Raw genomic sequence first — 22,244 nt, 5'->3', positions numbered from 1 at the left:
TAACCCCAGGTGGAATTACCCCTCCTGTTCATTCCTCAATTCATATAAAAACATCGCACTCATATATACACACCCACAGTTCATATAAAAACATCGCACTCATATATACACACCCACAGTTCATATATAAACATCACACTCATCGATTACTCCCACAGGTCATCTATAAATATCACACACACATATACAAACCCACAGTTGATATATAAAAATCGCTGTCATACATAAACTCAAAAGTTTATAAAAAACAACGCACTCATAGATCCACACCCAGTTTGTAGGAGGGAGATCGGTACCGACTGCCAATGGAGCTCTCAGAGTGGGAGAGGCGGAAACAACAGCGACCGAACAAACTCTGGATCTCATCCTTAACACAGACCGGTAGATTCACCTGTGAAGTTACACCGCACTTTGATATCAGGGACGGTAACGGGTACTGAGAAGGCAACAGGGGGTCTAATGGCTTCTTAGTGGCGATGCATTGGGGCAAGGTCATCTCAGAGAGGGGAAGGGGCAGTCAGAGGGTATCAGAGAGTATATTGAGGTCTCAGAGAGGGGAAGGACTGCCAGAGCGTATCAGAGAGTGAAGGACGCTCAGGGCGTATCAGTGGGTGAGGGGCACTCAGCGGGTATCAGAGGGTGTAAAGGGCGCTGACAAGGTTCAAAGAGGATAATGGACTCTCTGAGCTTATCAGAGAAGATAAGGAGCTCAGGGAGAATCAAAGAGGTTAAAGTGGGCTCAGGAGGTATCAGAGAGGCGAATGGATCCAGAGTTGGCGTCTTCTAAATATTACACTTCCTAACCATCAACATTTTTAATAACAACAAAAATGGAGCCTATTGAAACGGTATCTGCCGTGTCCCATGTGGAGGGAATGAGAAGATAGAATCGGGAGGGACTGGATATTTGGCAACGCTCACGGTTTCCTTTCACACAGCTCAGGGTTGTGTCTGTTCATATAACTGGATTTCTTGAACTGGAGATAAGAGGCTGCACTTTGAACCTTTCATCACCCACTGTGAAAAATAGAACACAAAACGCCCAATGTGTGGTTTAAACCCACGCCCCTGAGATTAGGAATTTCGTGCTTTACCGACTTAGCTAGCCGGGCCAGCGGCAGGGCTCCTTCCCATCCTATTATTGCAGAGAGGCGGGTGGTGAGGTTGCTGTCGGGGTTCAGTTTGTCCGACAATCCCAAGGTGGCTGAATCTGAACACCCGCTTTTCATTCTGGAGTCGGTTTGATGCCTCTCACCAGTCGTCCAGCCCCGCACTGAGCAGGAGAGGAACATCGGGACAAGAGAAGACCATTCAGCCCCTCGAAAATTAACGATCTCTCACAAATCAACTGATACCAGTAGGAATGTGAATACCATTTTACTTTTCCAAAATAAAGGGAGTGACATTCATTGTGAAAACAGCCTGATGTCGCTCACTGCAGAAATATCCATGTCAGAGTGAACGAGCTCGCCTGCAAACTTCGGACTTTGTCTGTCAGAAGTATTCCGACTTCGTTCAAGCCAATCTCGGCTTTTTTGGATATTTTTCAGATGCCTGTTATCCAACCGCAGAATAAATGGTCGAAAATCAGACGCACTCAGCTGGCAATGTTTACGGTACATTTTCTGGCAGATGAGACACACATTCAAACCAAGAAATGCGAGACAATGAATGTTCAGGTAAAAAGTTGCTCAACCGTTCCCGGGTGGGTTCGAACCACAAACCTTTCAGTTAACCAATTGCGCCACAGAGACAGAGCTTGCAGCTGCTCAAGGACTAATTCATCGAGCTAAAATTTCAGCTTGCTGCGATTAGTATAACAGCTGTCTTACCAGCCGTTTAATTTTCCAAACGAAAGGGTGTGCAGCTTGTACGAATGAAAATTTGTGCTGTATTATTTCTGAACATTAAACTCACCTTGCCATTAAACACCTGTATGTTGGAAGACTCGGTCCCCTCGTGGTCGAGAGGATTGATTTTTCGAGCTGTGATTCTCCATTCTATATTCCAGTAATATTCAGGTTTGCTGAAAATGAGACGAGATGAAATGAGCAGGTCCAACGAGCAGGTCTGTGACACGACACGGTGTCGACAAAGTTATCGCCTGCACGTACAGTGAAGCGGACGGCAGTTTTCACTATTAAATTAGTAACGATGATGTTAAGGAAAAATGTGTTCGAGAAATACTCGATTTCAGCGCGGTGACACTGGGCCAGAGTAAAGTTCAGTTAATGTGATTGCCGAGTGGGGAGAGGGTGGATTTGGAACTCCTGTGCGGCTGCGCTGCGCATTGTCCAGATCTGCTTGGAGCGATATTCACTTTAATTCATCACTGACAGGGACAGTTTGATTCTAAGTTTCTTTTCCCCGGTGCTTGGGGAGATTTCAAAAATAAAGGCGACCCGTGCTCACCCCAAACTCGTCACTTACACGCTGACAGATACAAGGCCGTCACACTCTTCACCAGTGAGATGAAAGCGGAGAGCGATTTCACCGTCGAATACAATGGCGAACAAAACTCATTCAATGAAAGTGCAGGTCATTGAGGTGCCTTTAAAGTCCTGATTATTTGCACTGAACTTCTTCCCAAAGCGTTTGAGAGTCACGTGGGGCGATTTGGGGACTTGTTTTCCCTCTTTGCAAAAGTTTCAACCGCAGGTCAAGATCAAAAGTCGAGGGCAGAATGAGACGCCTTCCTGAAATTTGAGAAGTCGGGAAGCAGACTTTAGAGCAAGGTTCTGTTTATTGTGTAAAAACAAATAAAACATTCATCCCGGAACGATCCAGAATCCGATCAGCTCGAAAAGCAACGGTTACCCCGTGATTTGGACACTCAGCCTTCTGGTGGCGCAAAAATTAATGTAGATAGAAGCAGGAAGTTGAAAAGTGGGAATTGATAAATTAAGTGAGTGGGTAAAACTGTGGCAAATAGAGTTCAATGTGGGGGAGAGCGAGGTCATCCACTTTAAATCTAAGATCAATCAGTGTATTTTCTAAATGGTGAGAAGCTCGGAACTGTGGAGGAGCAGAGAGATTTAGGAGTCCATGCACAGAAACCGCTACCAACCAGCGCACAGGTACAAAAAATAATTAAACATCCGAATGTGCTGTTGGTCCGGCCGGTTAACTCATTTGCATAGAGTATGCCGTAATATCATGATCACGGATTCGATGCATGTAATTTATTTTATTTATTTCGGTTTTTTGTAACTTTTAAAATCAAAGCTTTGCAAAAAAAATCCACAGACAAATTGACGGGGACAGTTTATTGAATAACATCCATCGTAACTTTACCCCTGGGCCGGAGAAACACGTCTTTCTTTTTATTTGTCTTTCTCCGGTTTGCAGAGAAACGTTTAACTCACGGCCTGTTCCCATTAATGATCATCAGCAGCAACAGACAGACAGAGCGGGTCTGACCGCCCCGAGATGGGGAAAAGGCATCAATTTGGAACAAATGCATCAAATCAAATAGTCACCCGGCACCAAGAGAGACAAAACCAAGAGAAAAAGGCAGAAGGTAACAGAGAAATAAAAACCAAATACAGACGATAGAAATATTTCCCTTCCTTGATGTCTCTCCATTCCATCCCCAATCCTTCAGTGGCCGGTATCAAATTTCACTGTAAATAAATGTGAGAATCGAAGCGAGGAAGAAGAAACGAAACAACCAAAAACTGCCGAAACTCGGGATTGAACCAAGGACCTTTAGATCTTCAGTCTAATGCTCTCCCAACTGAGCTATTTCGGCCCCATGTCAAAGTTTCTCTTTATGTCATTCTCTTAAAAAAAATATAACCCCAGGAGGAATTGCCCCTCCTGTTCATTCCGAAATTCAAATAAAAACATCGCACTCATATATACACACCCACAGTTCATATATAAACATCACACTCATATATACACACCCACAGTTCATATATAAACATCACACTCATATATACACACCCACAGTTCATATATAAACATCACACTCATATATACACACCCACAGTTCATATATAAACATCACACTCATATATACACACCCACAGTTCATATATAAACATCGCACTCATATATACACACCCACAGTTCATATATAAACATCACACTCATATATACACACCCACAGTTCATATATAAACATCGCACTCATATATACACACCCACAGTTCATATATAAACATCACACTCATATATACACACCCACAGTTCATATATAAACATCGCACTCATATATACACACCCACAGTTCATATATAAACATCACACTCATATATACACACCCACAGTTCATATATAAATATCGCACTCATATATACACACCCACAGTTCATATATAAACACCGCACTCATATATACACACCCACAGTTCATATATAAACATCACACTCAAAAATACACATTCATAGTTCTAAAAAACATCAAACTCATATAAACACACCCACAGTTCATACACCATCCAGGATAAAGCAGCCCGCTTGATTGGCACCCCATCCACCACCCTAAACATTCACTCCCTTCACCACCGGCGCACTGTGGCTGCAGTGTGCACCATCCACAGGATGCACTGCAGCAACTCGCCAAGGCTTCTTTGACAGCACCTCCAAAACCCGCGACCTCTACCATCTAGAAAGACAAGAGCAGCAGGCACATGGGAACAACACCACCTGCACGTTCCCCTCCAAGTTACACACCATCCCGGCTTGGAAATATATCGGCCGTTCCTTCATCGTCGCTGGGTCAAAATCCTGGAACTCCCTTCCTAACAGCACTGTGGGAGAACCGTCACCACACGGACTGCAGCGGTTCAAGAAGGCGGCTCACCACCACCTTCTCAAGGGCAATTAGGGATGGGCAATAAATGCCGGCCTCGCCAGCGACGCCCACATCCCGTGAAAGAAAAAAAGTAAATAAATAAACAAGGCACTCATATATACACACACAGTTCATAGAAATACATCGGTCTCATATATACACACCCACAGTTGCTATGTGAACATCACACTCATATCTACACTCCCACAGTTTACAAAACAAGAGCGCACTCTTACTGCACATCCACTTAATATCTACCCAAAGTCCTGTTTATATTTCTCACTAAAGTCTGAACACTGAAAGTTTAACTGTTTTCCAGATACTGTCCATCCTGTTCTGTATTTTCAACGTTCAATTTGCTGAAGTCCGGCAAAGGGGGCGCGATATCGGCCCTGCCGGTGAATGCTGCTTCGACGGATGTATCGGTGTCTCGGAGCTGGCGGGGATTGGAAAGCTCTTGTGTCACACGAAGTGTCTGAAAGGCCCGGATAAACATGAAGGTTATCAGTGCGGTGCCCACACCTCGTGATGTAATGTTAGCGAGCCGGACATCAACTTAAAAGGCGGCTTGTTGCAAACACGTTGTGGTCACAGTTTCTTTTTGTACATAACAGAACCTAAAACATTCAAAATACAATGTTTTCTTTGCTGCATCACAATAAGCAATATCTTATTATAAAGTTTCGCTCATTGGTTCCTAAGTGTCAGATGGGAGAATTGTCTGAACCCCTCATTTATTTCATTGTTCATTCAGAATCTGCCCACGGATTGACACAGAGATAAACACAGGGAGAGTTGCAGAGTATCGGTCAACACGGCGAGAGATACAGAGTATCGGTAAACACAGCGAGAGATACAGAGTATCGGTAAACACAGCGAGAGATACAGAGTATCGGTAAACACACAGAGAGATACAGAGTATCGGTAAACACAGCGAGAGATACAGAGTATCGGTAAACACAGCGAGAGATACAGAGTATCGGTAAACACAGCGAGAGATACAGAGTATCGGTAAACACAGCGAGAGATACAGAGTATCGGTAAACACAGCGAGAGATACAGAGTATGGGTAAACACAGCGAGAGATACAGAGTATCGGTAAACACAGCGAGAGATACAGAGTATCGGTAAACACAGCTAGAGATACAGAGTATCGGTAAACACAGCGAGAGATACAGAGTATCGGTAAACACAGCGAGAGATACAGAGTATCGGTAAACACAGCTAGAGATACAGAGTATCGGTAAACACAGCGAGAGATACAGAGTATCGGTAAACACAGCGAGAGATACAGAGTATCGGTAAACACAGAGAGATACAGAGTATCGGTAAACACAACGAGAGATACAGAGTATCGGTAAACACAGCGAGAGATACAGAGTATCGGTAAACACAGGGAGAGATACAGAGTATCGGTAAACACAGCGAGAGATACAGAGTATAGGTAAACACAGCGAGAGATACAGAGTATCGGTAAACACAGCGGGAGATACAGAGTATAGGTAAACACAGCGAGAGATACAGAGTATCGGTAAACACAGCGAGAGATACAGAGTATAGGTAAACACAGCGAGAGTTGCAGAGTATCGGTCAACACGGCGGCAGGTCCCTGAGCCACAGTGAAAATGCTGTGATTTCAACCTGGTTCAAAACACGCAGCCTTCTGATGTGGAGTCAGACGCGACTGTTCTTGCACCAGGCCCACAACAAGCGGCTGGAGCCGGATCCATTGGAGGGCGATCGGTGCAGACTGCCGCCCCGGCTCTCGGAATGTGAGAGGCGGAAGCAGGAGCAGCCTGACCGCCTCAATCACAGCACAGGATCCCCGCTCTCCTTCAAATTCCATCACTGACTCTGTGGCGCAAAGGATAGCGTGTTGGACTTCTACTTAATAATTGAAGGGGATATTCAAAGGTTGTGGGTTGGAGTCCCACCAGAGTTGGGTTTTAGTTCATGGATCGGGAGCTGGGAAGTGAAATTTTGCAGCAGGATCATTAATGTCCGTCAAGGACGGGAAACTGCCCCCGACACTTCATCTTACACCCGGATTTATGATTCTTAATCCACTCTGAGCTGGATTGGCGAAACACTCCCAAGGAGGAGACTCATCATCTGCTCAGACCGAAAGTCAATCTGCTGGACTGAATGTTCCTTCAGACAGGTTTCTAACTGGACACATGCATCCTGCTGCCGTGTGAGCATTGGTGCTGGAGGGGTAGAATTCTTGCTTGTAGTAATTCTATTCCTGTAAAACTAGCTCCTGAAGTGTAGGTTGGAAAGTATCCTGGCTGAGCGGTCTAAGGCGCTGGTTTAAAGCTCCAGTTAAATCCCACGATTTGTAGATGGATCAAAATCATAGTTTGTGTCTCCAAAACCGCAGCCTCCCTCCTGTAAACAAGTAATACTGAACATCTCATTTGGTATTACAACAGCGTAGTCCGGAGGAACCACATGGCAATTCAAATAAGTAGATGCATTTTGGAACAAACCATTTGTACCTTCACCTCCGGTCAAAATGTTTACAAGCAAAAGGATTGTTTGATCTCGGTGAGACTCGAATTAACAACCTCGGTATTTCCCGACCCTGTCCTGTCAGATCAGGACCGCGCACTGACCGATTGCGCCGCTGGAGCCCGGTCACTCTGATCACCTGTCCCACTCTGCTGGAAAGAATCTGAAGGTGAGAGGCCCGAACCTGTGGAAACGTGTCCTGTCCCCGTGATGAAACTAATATCTGCACTTCCACTTTCAGCTTCTTTCACATCCTCTGCTCCATCGCACGACAATCGGGTTTTCTGCAAACAGGTCAAAATGAACATTGCCAGAAATTCTCTCAACAGTGAGATTTTAACCCAGCGCCCACGCTGTGATTGGATTTATTGTCTTAAAGCAGTGAGCTCCGTTCACACAACGCCTCGCCAGTCTTTCACATTTTGTTTAATGCCCAAATAAATAAATTGGAGCTAATTGACCGCATTTACCCCGTGCTGGGGTTGTTCTCCTCAGAGCAGAGAAGGTTCAGAGGAGATTTGATAGAAGTGTTCAAAGTCATGAAGGGTTCAGATAAAGTTAATAAAGAGAAGCTGTTCCAATTGGCGGAAGTGTCGAGAACCAGAGGACACAGATTTGAGGTGATTGCAAAAGAACCAAAGGCGACATGAGGAAAATCTTTTTTACGCAGCGAATGGTTATGATCTGGAATGCGCTGCCTGAAAGGGCGGTGGAAGCAGATTCAATCGTGGCTTTCAAAAAGGAATTTGATAAATACTTGAAGGGGAAAATGCAGGGCCACGGGGAAAGGGACGGGGAATGGGACCAATGGGATTGATCTTACAAAAGGCAGGTAAGGGATTGATGGGTTGAATGGTCTCCTTCTGTGGTGTGTTCATTCTGTGATAAATATTATTTTACACACAGTGAACAGACCATCCCTGAAAGACTGCCCCGCGATAAAACAGAGCGACACTGAAACGTTGCGAAAATGCAATGACCCCGACGTGATTCGAACACGCATCCTTCTGATCTGGAGTCAGACGCGCTACCGTTGCGCCACGAGGTCCACAGCAAACGGCTGGAGCCGGATCCATAGGAGGGAGATCGGTACCGACCGCCACAGGGACTCGAAGAGGCGGAAGCAGCAGCAGCAACACCGCAGGAGCCCCGCTCTCCAATCCAGCCGTTCCCAGCGGAGAGCTGCCAGTCCCGGCCTGAGCCCTGTCTGGGAGCCGCCTGCCATTCAGTCTTTACAGAACGGGACCGATCCAGTTTCAGCTCACACACAGGATCAGGAATCCCACTCCTGACAGATTCACTTCTTTAAACCTTGTTTAGATTCAGTGAATTGGGATTTAATTCAATCCTCATCTGCCCTCCGCTCTGTCAGTTCAGGACTTTATTTAAACCGATACTTGGAGCTCTGTTTTACAGGGTGCCGGCTGTTAAAGCATTTCTCAGTCCCACCACGAACACTATTTGCTGCTAACTTCTGCTTAATACAAAGTTCCCAGGAACGAGGCAATTTCTCCTGGGGACTGAGTTCGAGTTAAGGAACAATAGAGATGCGATTACACTACTTGGTGTATTCTATAGGCCACCAGCTAGTGGGACGGAGATAGAGGAGCAAATTTGCAGGGAAATTACAGAGAGGTGCAAAAGCCATAAAATAGTAATAACCGGGAATTTCAACTATCCTAATATAGACTGGGATAACAATAATATAAGGCGCAAAGAAGGGGAGGAATATTTGAAATGTGTTCAGGATAACTTTCTCGACCAGTACGTTTCTGGCCCACTGAGGAAGGAGGCATTGCTGGACTTGGTGCAAGGGAATGAGGTGGGCCAAGTGGAGCAAGTGTCAGTGGGGGAGCATTTAGGGAGCAGCGATCAGTATCATTAGGATTAGAATAGCTATGGAAATGGACTCTGTCCACTCTAAAGTAAAAGTACTCAATTGGATGAGGGTCAATTTCAGTGGGATGAGAACAGATCTGGCCCCGGTAAATTGGAATTAAAGATTGTCAGGCCAAACTATAATTGGACAATGGGCGGCTTTTAAAAAGATGATTCGGGTATAGAGAAGGTACATTCCAACGAGGTAGAAAGGTCGGGCAAATAAAGCCAGAACTCCCTGGATAATAAGAGAGATAGAGAGTAAGATGAAGTGGGAAAAAGTGGTGTATGACAGGTGTCAGGTTAATAACACAAGTGCCAACCAGAGAGAATATAGAAAGTTCAGAGGGGAAGTGAAAAAGGAAATAAGAGGGGCAAAGAGAGAGCATAAGAATAGCGGACATCATAAAAGGGAATTAAAAAGTCTTCTACAGACATGTTAACAGTAAACGGGTAGTAAGAGGAGGGGTGGGGACGATTAGGGACCATAAAGGAGATCTACTCATGGAGGCAGTGGACATGGCCTGAGGTACTAAATGAGTACTTTGCATTGTTCTTTACCAAGGAAGAAGATGCTGCCAGATTCTCGATAAAGGAAGATATAGTTAAGATACTGGATGGGCTAAAAAATGAGAAAGAAGAGGTACTAGAAAGGCTAAATGTACTTAAAATAGATAAGTCACCTGGTCCATCAAACTTTCGCGCCAACCGATTACGCCAACGAAGAAAGGCAGAAATTTCATCCGCTAAATTAGTAATTCACTGAGCTAAACCTTAAGGCTGCAGTGACCAATATAACAGCTGTCTACTGTCAGTTTACTTTTACAAAATCAATAGTTGAAGCTTGCAGGAGTGAAAATCAAATCCAACGAGCCGGTCTTCATCTTATATAATATGATCACCGAGTGGCGAGAGGGTGGATTTGGAATTCCTGAGCGACCGCACTGTGAATTTTCCAGATCTGCTTGGAGCACCAATCCCTTCAATTCATCACTTACAGGGACAATTCGATTCGCGGTTTCTTTTCCCTGAGCTTGGCGAGATCTTGAAAATTGAGAGCGACCAATATCAAAGCTGAGCTCGTCACCGACATGCTCACAGATACAGAGCGGCCACACTCTGCTTCAGTGAGATGAAAACCCAGAGTGGTTTCAAGGTCGAATGCAATTGGAAGCAAAGCTCGTTCAATGAAAGTGCAGGTCATTGAGGTGCCTTTAAAGTCCTGATTGTTTGCACTGAACTTCTTCCGAGACCGCGTGAGATTCAGGTGGAGTGATTTGGGGACTTCTTTTCCCTCTTTGCAAAAGTTTGAACCGCAGTTCAAGGATCAAAAGTCTAGTTCCAAATTAGGGTATGAACCTCGAATCGAGAATTATACCCCGACCTCAATGAGCCCAGAAACAAGAACATGTCACGGACACATTCTATGAGAGGGCTGTCTGTATAATGAAAAGGCATTTTTGAAGAAACTTCCTGATCAGTTCCGTGTTGGCTCCTGCTCAAAACACAAACACCGCACTGTGTGTTTTTGCTTCTCAAAACCACTGAACGCCATGAATTACAAAAAGGCACCACTGAGATTTGAATCCAGAATCTCCTGGTATTTAGACAGGTGCTTTAATCAACTAAGCCAAGGAGCAAAATCACAGTACGGGTTATCACCTCCTCTCATTAATATCTATCAGCAACACGTCACATTCTGTTGGGGGTTCAGACTGTTTGATCTTTGTCGATTTCGCTTGCCCGTTTCCCTGTGAATCCCGATACTGACTGCGTTTCAGGCTGTGTTTATCTTTCTGTGTCCATCAGTGCGATGATACACGAATGAATATGTGAGCTTGTGTTTGTTTGTTACTTTAAATAAATTAGGGATGGACAATTCTCGCTCTGACACTGAAGAACTAATTGAGCAAATTTCACAGTGAAGTGTTGTTTATTGTGGTGCTGAAACTAAAAAAAAATCGTAAAAGGTGCAAAAAGGGAAAACGAGAAAAACTTGAGTGAAATTAAGGACAACAATCAAGGTTTTTACACGTATATTAAGAGAAAGAAGGGTGACTAAGAGTAATATGGGCCCCTTAAGGACAGATGGCGGTGATATTACAATTGAAATTCAGGAAATGGCAGACTTGCTAAATACTCGCAGAAAATCATGAGGATAATCTACCAGAGACACGAGGAAAACTGAAAATAAATCAAGGGGATTCAGTGCAAGTAAAATAATGGTATTGGAGAAAATAATTAAATTAAAGATAGACAAATCTCCAGGACCTGATGTTTACCATCCCAGGGGACTAAGGGGAATAGGTGAGGAAATTGTACATGCTTTAGTCATGATCGTTCAAAACTCTCTTGATTCAGGAATTGTTCCATGGATTGAAAAATTGCCAATGTCATTCCATTATATACGAAGGGTAGGAGAGATAAAGTAGGAAATTATAGACCTATTAGTCTGACGTCTGTTGTGGGGAAGTTACCAGTATCTGTTATTAGGGAAAGAATGACTGAGCACTTGGATCAACATGAATTGATCAGAGAGAGTCAGCATGGATTTGTAAAGTGTAAGTCAAGTCTAACGAAACGAGTTGAACTTTTTGAAAATGTGACTAATGTGGTAAATGATGGAGTGTCTATGGGGGTTATGTGTATATTGACTTCCAGAGGCACTCGTTAAGGTTTAGCATCAGAGACTGTTAACAGAAATGAGAACATGTGGAATTTATAGCAACCCATGGAAATGGCGAGGGAGTTGGTTTGGAGGTAGGAGACAGAGAGTAGGGTTAATGGGTATGTACTCAAATTGACAGGATGTGATTAGTGGTGTCCCCCAGGGATCTGTATAAATGAGGTAGATAAAGGAATAGAGAGCGGTATATCCAGGTTTATCGACGACACCAAGTTAAGAGGCACAGTGAGTCGTGTAGATGGGAGCATAAAGTTGTAAAAGGAAATTGATAGATTCAGTGAGTTGGTAAAACTGTGTCAGATGGAGCTTACATAGAATTCCATCGAATGTACATCACAGAAACAGGCAATTCGGCCCAACTAGACTATACCGGTGTTTATGCTGCAGACGAGCCTCCTCCAACCCCTCTTCATCTAACCCGATGAGCAAACCCGAATATTCCTTTCTCCTCCATGTGTTTATCCAGCTTCCCTGTAAATGCATCCATGATATTCGCCTTAACTACTCCGTGTGGGAGCGAGCTGCACATTCTAACGACTCTCTGGATAAATATGTTTCTCTTGAATGCGATATTGGATTTATTGATGACTATTATATTCATGGCCCTAAGTTCTCACATCCCCACTCCCAAAAGTACAAACACCGTATCTACATCTGACCGATCAAACCCTTGCATAATCTTAAAGTCCTGTATCAGGTCACCCTCAGCCTTCTCTTTTCTATACAAAAGAGCCCCAGACTGTTCAAAGTTTCAATCTGGGGAAGTGTGAGGCCATCCACTTTGGCCCTAAGCAAGATAAATCAGAGTATTTTCGAAATGGTGAGAAGCCAGGAACTGTGGGTGAGCAGAGATACTTCGGGAAATCAGGAAGAGTTGGCAGACAGGTGCAAAAAATAATTAAAATGGCTAATGGAATGTCGGCCTTTATCTCAAGGGAACTGGAATTCAAAAGGGTGGAAGTTATGTTAGAATTCTATAAACTCTGCGAAGGCCACATTTAGAGCACGGCATTCAGTCCTGGGCACCAGACCTCAGGAAGGATATATTGGCCTTGCAGGAGGTGCAGCGCAGAAAGACCAGAATGATACTGGGGCTAAAATGGTTACATTATGAGGGCAAGTTGCGTGAACAAGGTTTGTATTTCCTCGTGTATAGAGGATTAAGTGGTGATGTAATTCAGGTGTTGAAGGTGATTCAATGATCCAATGGTGGGTGTGTGAGTTGGTGCTGAATCGGTCCCCTTCAGTGAAGAGAGGGTCAGCGGGCGCCTGACAGACACGGCTCGGAACGGGACTCGCTTCTCTCCGGCGGCAGCGGCTGGTTTAGAGAGATCTCTCTGTCTGCTGCTGTTACTCCGCCTCCCGCACTCTGGGAGAACCGCGGAGGTCGGTCCTCATTTTTCTCTTATGGATCCGGCTCCATCCGTTTACTGTTGACGGGAGTGCGTCTGATACCAAGTCAGTCAGAAGCGGGTGCAAATCACAACATAGGCACAGGCCCAAGGACTGGGGACTGGTTTGATATTGGGTCCTTTTTAAGGGCTAGGCTGTAGAATGTTTGTATAATAATAATGATCAGAATTAACTTTGAAACAATGAATTTTTTTTCAGTTATTTCCCATTTCCACCCTCACCAGTTTTATACAGTAACAGGTAACAATGTTTGAGGGATGTGATGTCCAGTGTTGGTGGAATCAGTGTAATTTAACTTGATACATTGAAGAGTCTCTTGTCTATCCCAGGCTCTTACCTTAGGTTCAGACCCTCACCTAGTTTAAAATTGGTCACTCACTGATATAAATAAACCAATAACAACCCCGAAACCTCAGCGGGGATATTTGTTCCGATACTTAATGACGGTCCCAATTTCCACTGAAATTCTCAATCAGCAAATCCCAGAGGCTGTTTCGGGTTTGACAAACTGTGAAACAGATTGTTTTAAAAGCCGGAAAGAGGGAAAAACTGGTGGTTGATATGAAGTGTTATACATTATCTCTTTCTGTTTCAGATTTACAATTTCTCCTTGTGTGTTACTCAAAGGAGAGGCCATAACGGAGCCCAGTGACTGGGTCACGAGCTGCACTGAGTCATTGGCCTGTGTTACAGACCGGCTCGTTGGACCTGCTCATTTCGTGAACTCGCTGGTGTCTCAGCACGTGTGATGACTGAGTGAATCCCTTCCCACACACGGAGCAGGTGAACAGTCTCTCAACCAATGGGCATGCGATGATGTGACAGCAGTTCATTTCTGCTTTTAAAGCTCTTCTCACAGTCACTGCATTAAAAGGTCACTCAATAGTGTGAACAAGTTAATGTTTCAGAAAGTGGGATGATCGAGTGAATCTCTTCCCACACATGGAGCAGGTGAACAGTCTCTCCCCAGTGTGAGTGCGTCGATGTCTCAGCAGTTCGTTTCTGATTTTAAATCTCTTCCCACAGTCAGAACATTTAAAGGTCTCTCAGTGTGAACTCGGTGGTGTTTCAGCAGGGAGGATGCCCAAGTGAATCCCTTCCCACACACTGAGCAGGTGAACGGCCCCTCCCCAGTGTGAGTGCGTTGGTGTGTCAGCAGATTAAATTTGCTTTTATACCTCTTCTCACAGTCAGAACATTTAAAAGGTCTCTCATCGGAGTGAACTCGCTGGTGTCTCAGCAGGTTGGATGACTGAGTGAATCTCTTCCCACACACGGAGCAGGTGAACGCCCCCTCTCCAGTGTGAACTCGCTGGTGTTTCAGCAGGGAGGATGACCCAGCGAATCCCTTCCCATACACAGAGCAGGAGAACGGCCTCTCCCCAGTGTGGGTGCGTTGGTGTGTCAGCAGATTAAATTTGCTTTTAAACCTCTTCTCACAGTCAGAACATTTAAAAGGTCTCTCATCGGAGTGAACTTGCTGGTGTCTCAGCAGGATGAATGACCGAGTGAATCTCATCCCACACAAGGAGCAGGTGAACGGCCTCTCCCCAGTGTGAACTCGCTGGTGTTTCAGCAGGTTGGATGACTGAGTGAATCTCTTCCCACACACGGTGCAGATGAACGGCCTCTCCCCAGTGTGGGTGCGTTGGTGTCTCAGCAGTTCAATTTTGCTTTTAAACCTCTTCTCACAGTCAGAACACTTAAAAGATCTCTCATCAGAGTGAACTCGCTGGTGTGTCAGCAGGATGGATGACCGAGTGAATCTCTTCCCACACAAGGTGCAGGTGAACGGCCTCTCCCCAGTGTGAACTCGCTGGTGTGTCAGCAGGATGGACGACTGAGTGAATCTCTTCCCACACACGGTGCAGATGAACGGTCTCTCCCCAGTGTGAGTGCGTTGGTGTCTCAGCAGTTCAATTTTGCTTTTAAACCTCCTCTCACAGTCAGAACATTTAAAAGGCCTCTCCCCAGTGTGAACTCGCTGGTGTGTCAGAAGCTCAGATGACCAAGTGAATCCCTTCCCACACACAGAGCAGATGAACGGTCTCTCCCCAGTGTGAGTGCGTTGGTGTGACAGCAGATTACTTTTGCTTTGAAACCTCTTCTCACAGTCAGAACATTTAAAAGGTCTCTCATCAGAGTGAAGTCGCTGGTGTGTCAGCAGGGTGGATAACCGAGTGTATCCCTTCCCGCACACGGAGCAGGTGAACGGCCTCTCCCCAGTGTGAACTCGCTGGTGTGTCAGGAGGAGGGATGACTGAGTGAATCCCTTCCCACACACGGAGCAGGTGAACGGCCTCTCCCCAGTGTGAACTCGCTGGTGTGTCAGGAGGAGGGATGACTGAGTGAATCCCTTCCCACACTCGGAGCAGGTGAACGGCCTCACCCCAGTGTGGGTACATTGGTGTGTCAGCAGGTTCCTTTTGCATTTAAACCTTTTCTCACAGTCAGAACATTTAAAAGGTCTCTCCCCAGTGTGAACTCGCTGGTGTGTCTGGAGGCTGGATGAAATAGTGAATCCCTTCCCACACACGGAGCAGGTGAACGGCCTCTCCCCAGTATGGGTACGTTGGTGTATCAGCAGATTAATTTTGCTTTTAAACCTCATCTCACAGTCAGCACATTTAAAAGGTCTCTCATCAGAGTGAACTCGCTGGTGTGTCAGGAGGCCGGATGACTGAGCGAATCCCTTCCCACACACGGAGCAGGTGAACGGCCTCTCCCCAGTGTGACTGTGTTGATGAATTTCCAGCCTGGACGGGTAATTGAATCCCTTCCCACATTCCCCACATTTCCACGGTTTCTCCATGGTCTGGGTGTCCTTGTGTCTCTCCAGGTTGGACGATCAGTTGAAGCCTCGTCCACACACAGAACACGTGTACGGTTTCTCCCCTCTGTGAACGGTGCGGTGTTTTTTCTGGCTGTGTAACTGGTTAAAGCTCTTTCCACAGTCAGTGCACTGGAACACTCTCACTCGGTCTGTGTCTCGGTGCTTTTCCACTCACACTGATGTCTAAAATCATCTCCCACAGACAGAACAGACAAACATTTCTCCTTCCACATTCAAAGGTCGATGATATTCAGGTCCTGATGAATCGAGTGACTCTGTCAGATCTTGACGTGATCTTTGGTTTGAGTTTCCCTCTGCAAATCCTCCCCTGCAAAAGTAGTTTATAAAAGTTATCACTGTAACTACAGGATAGAAATTCAGATCAGATATCTTTACTTTCTATGGAACATTATTTCCTCTCTCATTCCTCAAAGCTGTAAATCCCCGTCCCACACACTCTCCCTCCTCCCTGTGCTGAAATCCAAACCCATCGCATCATCTTTCAGTGGCCCGAAACCATAAGTGAAAGGGTGAGAGAGTGAATGTGAGAGTGAATGTGAGAGAGTGTGAGAGAGTGTGAGAGAGTGAATGTGAGTACAGCAGTGGGCTCGGTGTGGAGAATGAAGTGGGGCAGGTGGAGCATGTTTCAGTGGGGCAGCAGTGATCATAATCTCATTTGGTTTAGAACAGTTATGGAAAAGGACAGGGGACAGTCAAATGTGAAAATTCTTAACTGGAGGAGGGCTAATTCCAGTGAGTTAAAAAGGGATCTTGTCCAGGTGGATTGGTATCAAAAATTGGCAGGCAGAACAGTAATTGAACAGTGGGAGGCCTTCAAGGAGGAGTTGGTTTGGGTACAGAGTAGACAGATTCCCACGAGGAGGAAAGGAACAGCATCCAAAGCTGGAGCTCCCTGGATGACTAAAGGTATAGAGATCACCATTTCTCCTTCATTTTCAGACGCTCCCAGACCGATCACCATTTCTCCTTCATTTACAGACGCTCCCTGACCGATCGCCATTCCTCCTTCATTTACAGACGCTCCCTGACCGCTCGCCATTTCTCCTTCATTTACAGACGCTCCCTGACCGATCACCATTTCTCCTTCATTTACAGACGCTCCCTGACCGATCACCCTTTCTCCTTCATTTACAGACGCTACCTGACCGATCACCATTTCTCCTTCATTTACAGACGCTCCCTGACCGATCACCATTTCTCCTTCATTTACAGACGCTCCCTGACCGATCCCCATTTCCCCTTCATTTACAGACGCTCCCTGACCGATCACCATTTCTCCTTCATTTACAGACGCTCCCTGACCGATCACCATTTCTCCTTCATTTACAGACGCTCCCTGACCGATCACCATTTCTCCTTCATTTACAGACGCTCCCTGACCGATCCCCATTTCCCCTTCATTTCCCGGCGGGTAGTGAGGGGGGGATAATGTTCACTGTTTTATATTCGGGTCTGGGGCCGCACTCGGGGTTTGTAAAGCCTGAGCCTGGGCCTGAGCCCGGACCCGGGCCCCGGGGTTTATTGAGCCTCTTGCTCCGATCCTCTGACCTGCACCGAACGCGCTCCTCCCGCAGCCTCGACTGGCCGCGCATGCTCAGGACACACTGACCGATTATGAGTCACTACTGCGCCTGCGCACTGGGCTCCACTGATTCAGATAGGGCACAATCTGTACCGCGCTGCATGCTGGGTGCTGCAGCCGCCATTGATGGTCTTAATATCAGGCCGAAAAGCAAAGACATTGGAAGCAGATAATTCAAGTGTTTAATTTATAATATAAATAATTCAATCGTTCAATTCATTTCATAAATAATTGAATAGTTCAATTCATTAAATAATCAATTGTTTAATTTATTACATAAACAATTAGTGTTTATTTATTATATAAAGGATTCAATATTTAGTTGAATTATTTATATAATAAATTAAACACTTGAATGATTTGTCTAATAAATTAAACACGAGACTTCTTTATATAATAAAGTGAACAATTTATTATGTGTAATAAATTAAACCTTTGAATTATTTATATCATCAATTAAACAATTCATTATGAATACAATGAATTAAACAATTGATTATTTATATAATAAATAACATTTTGAAATTCTTCAGACAATAAATTAAATAATGGATTATTAATATGATTAAATAAACACTTGAATCTTTGTATGATAAGTTAAACCTTTGAATTAATTATATAATTTAAACACTTGACCTCTTTATATAATAATTTTAACACTTGGATTATTTATATAATAAACTAAAAAATTGGTTATTTATATAATAAATTAGCAATTGATTTTTTTATATAATAAATGAAACACTTGAATTATTTATATAATGAATTAAACATGAATTATTTATATAATAAATTAAACAATTGTTTATTTGTATAATAATTTCATCAATTGAATTATTTAGATGCTTAATTTATTATGAAAATAATTCAATAGTTTATTTTAACAACTGAAGTCGTTATGTAAGAAATTAAACAATTGATTATTTATAGAATGAATTAAACTATTGAATTATTTATTTAATAAATGAAACAGTTGAATTATTTATTTAATAAATACAACCTTTTAATTATTTATATAATAAATTAAACTATTGAATTATTTAGATAATTAATGAAACAGTTGAATTATTTAAATAATAAATTAAACAAATGACTATTTATGTCATAAATTATACACTTGAATGCTTCATATAATAAATTAAACACTTGTTTATTTGTATAATAAATTCACAAATTGAATTATTTATACAATAAATTAAACAGAGCTATTTATATATTAAATTATACACTTGAATTATTATATAATTAAACTACTGAATTATTTATCAAATATATTAATCAATTTAATTATTCATATAATAAATTAAACAATTCAATAATTTACATAAAAAATTAAACACTTGAATTATTTATAATATATTAAACAATTGAATGATTTATATAATAAATTTAGCTATTGAATTTTTTATATAATAAATTAATCAATCGAATAATTTAAACTATTGAATTCTCTTTATAATAAATGAAACATTTGAAGTATTCATATAATAAATTAAACACTTGAAAACAATTTAATTATTGATATAATAAAATAAGCAATTCATTATTTATTTAATGAATTAAACTATTGAGTTATTTATATTACATTTTAAACTTTTCAATTATTTATATAATAAATGAAGCCAGCTTGGACAAAATGGAGGCAAGCTCGGAGTCCGTCTTGGACAAAATGGCGGCCGGCATGGCCACCATCTTGGAAAAAATGGCAGCAAGCACGGCCGCCATCTTGGAAAACATGGCGGCAGGCGCGGCCGCCATCTTGGAAAACATGGCGGCAGGCGCGGCCGCCATCTTGGAAAAAATGGCCGCCGCCGCCATCTTGTCACATGGCGGCAAGAGGCCGACAGAGTGTCCCCAGTGATCCCGCAGTGACCCCAGAATGTCCCAGTGACCCCAGAGTGATGCCGGGGTCCCAGCGTGCACCCAGTCAGCCCAGAGTGAGGCCAGGGTGCAGCCGGGGATCCCAGAGCGAGGCCAGAGCGGCGGCCTTTGCGTTTGGGCCACGACAACAACCACCACCACAACTGTACTGTACGTGTACAGCACAGAGTGGGTAAAAGGGAATGATTCACTCCTGTCTGGGACTGTACGGCCCGTGTGTGTCTCAGTGTCAGCTCCTGTACGTGTACAGCACAGAGTGGGTAAAAGGGAACGATTCACTCCTGTCTGGTACTGTACGGCCCGTGTGTGTCTCAGTGTCAGCTCCTGTACATGTACAGTACACAGTGGGAAAAAAGGGAACGATTCACTCCTGTCTGGTACTGTACGGCCCGTGTGTGTCTCAGTGTCAGCTCCTGTACATGTACAGTACACAGTGGGTAAAAGGGAACAATTCACTCCTGTCTGGTACTGTACGGCCCGTGTGTGTCTCAGTGTCAGCTCCTGTACATGTACAGTACACAGTGGGTAAAAGGGAACGATTCACTCCTGTCTGATACTGTACGGCCCGTGTGTGTCTCAGTGTCAGCTCCTGTACATGTACAGTACACAGTGGGTAAAAGGGAACGATTCACTCCTGTCTGGTACTGTACGGCCCGTGTGTGTCTCAGTGTCAGCTCCTGTACATGTAAAGCACACAGTGGGTAAAAGGGAACGATTCACTGAGAGATTGCAATGTTGACTGTAATGTTTATTTGAGGGGTTCAGTCCCTAAACGGGCTGTGTTTTGACAGACATTTTTACAGGAAGGAGTTGAGTTTAGTTTAGGGAGGTGGGTACAATCCGTGTCTGGGACTCACTGGCCCTGTGAAATGTTGAATTTTGCTCACAATATGGTGTGTTTGGATTAATGGGGGACAAGGTTTAACTCCACTGGGCTGGATTGTTTTATAAATCTCTCATTGACTGGGTCTTTCAGACCAGGATGGGAGCTGCTTCTCTCTCTCTGTAAACACCCTGAGGCAGTGAAACACTCTCTGACAAACTGTTCACAGGAACCAACCCATCAGACATTGGGAATAGACAAATACCTGGGACTGAAATGAGCCTCCCAACCAACAGAGCAGAGAGAAGGAGGAAATCATCACACCTTCAAGATCTGGATCGGTTTTGTCTTTGGAGCAGGTTCTGGTTAATTTTACTGCTTTAAAAGTTATGTTATGGGGACCAGTGAGACTGAGACACACACACACACACACACACACACACACAGACTGTACAGTCAGGAGACTCGTGTCCCTTGTCCAGACATTGGTTTGAATTGAGCTGAGCTGTGCACAAATGAATATGGGATTAAAATCTCAAATTCCAATCAGTTTGCTCCCGAGCTTCCCCATGTGTCTGTGTGGTTCCATTACAATACAATTTCACATGGGGGCCCAAAATGGCTTCGGAATTAACACGATTTCTTTCTGAGTTGTCAGTGACCTTTTCAAAAATTAAACTTCAAACTCAGAAAACATTTGGAGGCTGTTTTCACATTTGGGCCCTCTGCGTGCTGCAGGACGCTCCCTGAAAGTGCTTTTAATTTCAATTAAGACCCGAGATATGTCACATTGTCAGCCTCTGAATAATAGTTTGATCCACTTTGTGTTATTTCTGAAAAGTTGCACTTGCAATGAACGAAGGGGAGGAATTTGGGATCGAACAGATGGTGATATTCTGTCGGACGGTCGGTACTGAGGGAGCGCTGCACTGTCAGACGGTCAGTGTGTGTCTCAGTGTCAGCTCCTGTACAATGTCCCAGTGATCCTCCAGTGTCCCCAGAATGTCCCAGTGACCCCCCCCAGTGTCCCCAGAATGTCCCAGTGATCCCCCCAGTGTCCCCAGAATGTCCCAGTGACCCCCCAGAGTAACCCAGACATTACTCACGTGGCCCCCATCGGGTCCAGGCTGCGGTGAAGGTCTCAGTCAGTCAGTCCCCAGCGGAGAGAACGATTCTTGGCCCAGGATTCTCCTCCTCCTTCTCACAAAATGTCTCTTTCTGGATCATCTCCTTGCAGCATTTCATCGAAAAGTTTCCTGAGGAGAGAGAGAGAGGGAATTGATTAAAATACAAAAGCAAGGGATTAAAAAGGCACAGCAAGAGCCCAGAGCTCCTCCCTCCCATTCCCTCTCCCAGTTACACCGACAATCCCTCAGCACCAACACTGAGACACAAATCCCGGTTACAAACCAGAGAATCTAAAGAGAAAAGTTGGGAGAGAGACAGAGAGAGAAATACACTCAGGACAGGCTGGAGGACCCCGGCAGACTGAGAGATTGTCCCCGGCCCCCTGGGGAGGGTTTGGGACGAGACACACGGCCATCCCCGACCCCCGGGGAGCTCCCTGCTTCAGCCTTTTAGATATTAGACTGAATCTCAATGTGTCTCCCTCAGGGACCTGTCCGTTCTCATGTTAATCCAGGGACAGCCCAGGGCAGGACTGGTTTGACCAGGAGACCTGTCTGCTGAATGAGCCACATTTCAAGGATCTATTTTACTGATTTGAAACCCTCACAGCCTGTCTCCCCCTCTTCCCTCACCCCAAACCGAGTCCCCCCCACCCTCAGCCTGTCTCCCCCTCTTCCCTCACCCCAAA

General features: G+C 44.4%; 2 protein-coding genes and 2 non-coding genes across 4 annotated transcripts in view; 1 reads left to right on the top strand and 3 right to left on the bottom strand.

Annotated features, from left to right (window-relative positions):
• The window catches only part of LOC137314467 (zinc finger protein 271-like), a 161,934-nt gene that overhangs the window by 67,401 nt on the left and 72,289 nt on the right, over positions 1–22,244 (top strand). The gene's annotated exons all lie outside the window — the stretch shown is intronic.
• Positions 3,679–3,751, bottom strand: trnaf-gaa (transfer RNA phenylalanine (anticodon GAA)). Its single transcript has one exon. It is a non-coding gene; the product is annotated as a tRNA-Phe (tRNA).
• Positions 8,288–8,359, bottom strand: trnaw-cca (transfer RNA tryptophan (anticodon CCA)). Its single transcript has one exon. It is a non-coding gene; the product is annotated as a tRNA-Trp (tRNA).
• Positions 10,770–21,618, bottom strand: LOC137314469 (zinc finger protein 585A-like). The gene is made up of 2 exons (XM_067979806.1): positions 21,535–21,618; positions 10,770–16,449 (listed from the first exon to the last, which is right to left on the bottom strand). The coding sequence occupies exon 2, from the start codon at positions 16,098–16,100 to the stop codon at positions 14,277–14,279; it is 1,824 nt and encodes a 607-aa protein (XP_067835907.1). The 5' UTR covers positions 16,101–16,449; positions 21,535–21,618; the 3' UTR covers positions 10,770–14,276.

The sequence above is a fragment of the Heptranchias perlo genome, unplaced genomic scaffold, assembly GCF_035084215.1.
Source record: "Heptranchias perlo isolate sHepPer1 unplaced genomic scaffold, sHepPer1.hap1 HAP1_SCAFFOLD_511, whole genome shotgun sequence".
Taxonomy (NCBI): Eukaryota; Metazoa; Chordata; class Chondrichthyes; order Hexanchiformes; family Hexanchidae; genus Heptranchias; species Heptranchias perlo.
Note: the sequence above shows the minus strand (reverse complement) of the source record. Positions and strands in the feature narration are given on the sequence as shown.